We start from the raw sequence: 3,476 nt of genomic DNA on the forward strand, positions 1-3,476 counted from the left end.
GGGACAGTGAGCTGGGGACCGGGGGACAGCCGGGGGGGCACCGGGGACCCCCGGGGAGGGGCTGGGGACATGGGGACAGTGAGCTGGGGACATGGGGACAGTGAGCTGGGGACAGAGGGGACACGGGGACAGTGAGCTGGGGACACGGGGAGGGACTGGGACACACTGGGAGGGACTGGGAATGGACTGGCAGCTGGGCCGGGAGCCCCGGGGACAGCCGGGGGGGCACCAGGGACACCTGCAGGGGCACTGGGGACAGGGGGACACCAAGCTGGGAGCACTGGGAGGGACTGGGAATGGACTGGGAGGGGCTGGGAGGGACTGGGAATGGACTGGGAGGGACTGGGAGCCCATCCAGAGCTGGACTGGTCCCATACTGACCCCAGAGCTCCACCAGCCCAGTGTGGGCACACAGAGGGGCACTGGGACATACTGGGACATACTGGGAGCCCTCCCACCCCCCCAGCCCCGCCCCCGGCACTGACCAATCACGTTCATCCGCAGCACCTGCTGCACCTGCCCATGGGGCGTGGTCACGGAGCAGACGAAGGAGCCGTCGTCAGACACCGAGAGCGGCGGCAGCTGCAGCGACACCTCCATGGCGCCCCCCGGCGGCTGGGAGGACCAAGGAAAAGGGCCGCGTCAGTGGCGCCCCCTGGTGGCTGGGAGGACCATGGTGGTTCCTTGCCCACAGTGCCCCCTAGTGGCTGGGAGGACCAAAGTGGTTTCTTGCCCACAGTGCCCCCTAGTGCCCAGGAAGACCAAGGCTGCCCAGTGCCAGTGGCGCCGCCTAGTGGCTGGGAGGACCAAGGCTGGCCAGTGCCAGTGGCGCCCCCTAGTGGCCAGGAAGACCAAGGCTGCCCAGTGCCAGTGGCGCCGCCTAGTGGCTGGGAGGACCAAGGCTGGCCAGTGCCAGTGGCGCCCCCTAGTGGCCAGGAAGACCAAGGCTGCCCAGTGCCAGTGGCGCCGCCTAGCGGCTGGGAGGACCAAGGCTGGCCAGCGCCAGTACTGCCCCCTGGTGGCTGGGAGGACCAAGGCCATTCAGCATCAGTGGTGCCCCCTAGCGGCCAGGAGGACTGAGGTGGTTCCACGCCTGCAGCGCCCCCTAGCGGCCAGGAGGACTGGTGCGGTTCCATGCCCACAGTGCCCCCTAGCGGCAGGGAGGATTGAGGCAGTACAATGCCCCCTAGCGGCCGGGAGGACCCAAGCCTTCCCCTCCTCCCTGTCCCCTCACCGGTGTCCCGGCGGTGTCCCCATGTCCCCCCCAGCAGCCAGGAGGACTCCCCCGTCCCCTCACCGGAGTCCCGGCGGTGTCCCCGTGTCCCCCCAGCAGCCGGGATGACCCCTCCTGTCCCCCCGCCATCCCCTCACCGGTGTCCCGGCAGTGTCCCCGTGTCCCCCCAGCAGCCAGGAGGACTCCCCCATCCCCTCACCGGTGCCCCGGCGGTGTCCCCGTGTCCCCCCAGCAGCAGCAGCGTCCCCGGCGCGGCCGCGGTGGCGCGGGGGGCGGCCGAGTCGAAGGCCAGCAGGCGGCGGGTGCCGGCGCGGCCGTGGCGCAGCCAGCGCAGCGCGAAGGGGCCCCCGGCGGGGCCGAAGGAGCAGTGCAGGGTCTGGGGGGCGCCCAGCAGCCCCCGCAGGCTGGGGGTCAGCGTGGAGATGAACACGGACACTGCGGGAGGGACAGCGCTGTCAGCAGGGGGACACCGGGGACATTGGGGACATTGGGGACATTGGGGACAATGGGGACAATTGGGATAATGGGGGGACATTGGGGACAATGGGACATTGGGGACACTGGGGACAATTGGGATAATGGGGGACATTGGGGACACTGGGGGCAATGGGGACATCGGGGACATTGGGGACAACAGGGATAATGGGGGACATTGGGGACATTGAGGGTAAGGGGACATTGGGGGGGACATCGGGGACAATGAGGGGACATTGGAGATATCGGAGGAATTGGGGGGACATTTGGGACAATGAGGGTACGGGGACACTGGGGACAATGGGGGAACATTGGGGACATTGAGGGTAAGGGGACATTGGGGACAATGTGGCATTGGGGACACCAGGGGACACCGAGGACATCGACAGGACATTGAGGACGTTGGCATAGGGAACACAGGGTGACACTGGCGGTGACACACCAGGGGGGGGGGGACATCAGGGGCCACGGGGTGCCACCCACAGAGGTGACAGTGACACCGAGGTGACAACGACACAGAGCTGACAATGACAAGGGTGACAGTGCCACGTGGGTGACAGTGCCACACGGGTGTCCCCCGCTCACCGTTGAGGCCGGGGGGCTCCCCGGGCCCCTGGCGCAGCAGCGCTGTCCCCTCCCTCTCCGCTGTCCCCAGGGCCAGCAGCCACCAGCGCGCCCCCAGCCCCGGGTGACACTGCGGGGACCCTGCCGGGGGCGGCAGCAGCGGCGCCGTGGGGCTGAGCTCGCACCGGGGGGGCTCCCGGGAGGGCCCCCAGAAATCCTGCAGCACCCCCCAGGGGTCTGGGGGAGAGCGGGGTGAGCTTCGGGAACACCCCAAAAAATGTCCCGCAAAACTAAAGTGGAAGAGGCGCGAAATCCCACCCAAAAATACCCAAAATAGCCCAAAAAATCGCCCCCCAAACACTGGCAGGACCACCCAAAATCCCCCCAAAAATTGCCCACAAAACCCCCCAAAATCCTGCTGTAAATCCCACCCAAAATCTGCCCCCAGATCCCTCCAAAATCCTGCTCCAAAACCACCCCGAAATTGTACCCAAAACCCCCAAAATCCCGCTGCAAATCCCCCCCAATATCACCCAAAATCTGCCCCCAGATCCCTCCAAAATCCTGCTCCAAAACCACCCCGAAATTGTACCCAAAACCCCCAAAATCCCGCTGCAAATCCCCCCCAATATCACCCAAAATCTGCCCCCAGATCCCTCCAAAACCACCCCGAAATCCGCTCCCAAATCCACCCCAAAATCCACACAAAATCCCGTTCCAAATCCACCCCAAAATCACCCAAAATCTGCCCTAAAATCCCTCTGAAATCCCGCTCCAAATCCATCCCAAAATCCGCTCCCAAAACCGCCCCAAAATCCACCCAAAATCCCATTCCAAATCCCCCCAAAGCTCCCCAAAATCCCGCTGCAAATCCTACCCAAAATCACCCAAAATCTGCTCCCAAATCCCTCCAAAATCCCGCTCTAAAACCACCCCGAAATTGCCCCCAAAACCCCTCAAAGTCCCGCTGCAAATCCATCCCAAAATCTGCCCCCAAATCCACCCCAAAATCCACCCCAAATCCCTTCCAAATCCCCCCCAAAATCCCGCTCCAAATCCTCCCTAAAATCACCCCAAATCCACCCCCAAACCCCCTTAAAGCCCCCCAAAAATCGTCCCCAAAACCCCCTCAGGACCCCCCAAAATTTCCCCCAAAAATCTCCTCGAAACCCCCCTGGAACCCCCCCAAAATCGCCCCCAAAAT

The 3,476-nt window shown here is 64.3% G+C and overlaps 1 protein-coding gene across 1 annotated transcript in view; it reads right to left on the minus strand.

Moving 5' to 3' along the window:
• LOC120508783 (TAP binding protein) overlaps window positions 1–3,476 on the minus strand; it is a 7,618-nt gene that overhangs the window by 2,148 nt on the left and 1,994 nt on the right. Inside the window, exons 2-5 of the mRNA XM_039722697.1 lie at window positions 2,294–2,650; window positions 1,434–1,669; window positions 486–615; window positions 6–61 (exon numbers count right to left, since the gene is read on the minus strand). Of these exons, the coding sequence (XP_039578631.1) occupies window positions 6–61; window positions 486–615; window positions 1,434–1,669; window positions 2,294–2,650 (779 nt within the window). The remainder of the gene's footprint in view (window positions 1–5; window positions 62–485; window positions 616–1,433; window positions 1,670–2,293; window positions 2,651–3,476) is intronic.

The sequence above is a fragment of the Passer montanus genome, unplaced genomic scaffold (assembly GCF_014805655.1).
Source record: "Passer montanus isolate IOZ18808 unplaced genomic scaffold, ASM1480565v1 scaffold492, whole genome shotgun sequence".
Lineage (NCBI taxonomy): Eukaryota > Metazoa > Chordata > Aves > Passeriformes > Passeridae > Passer > Passer montanus.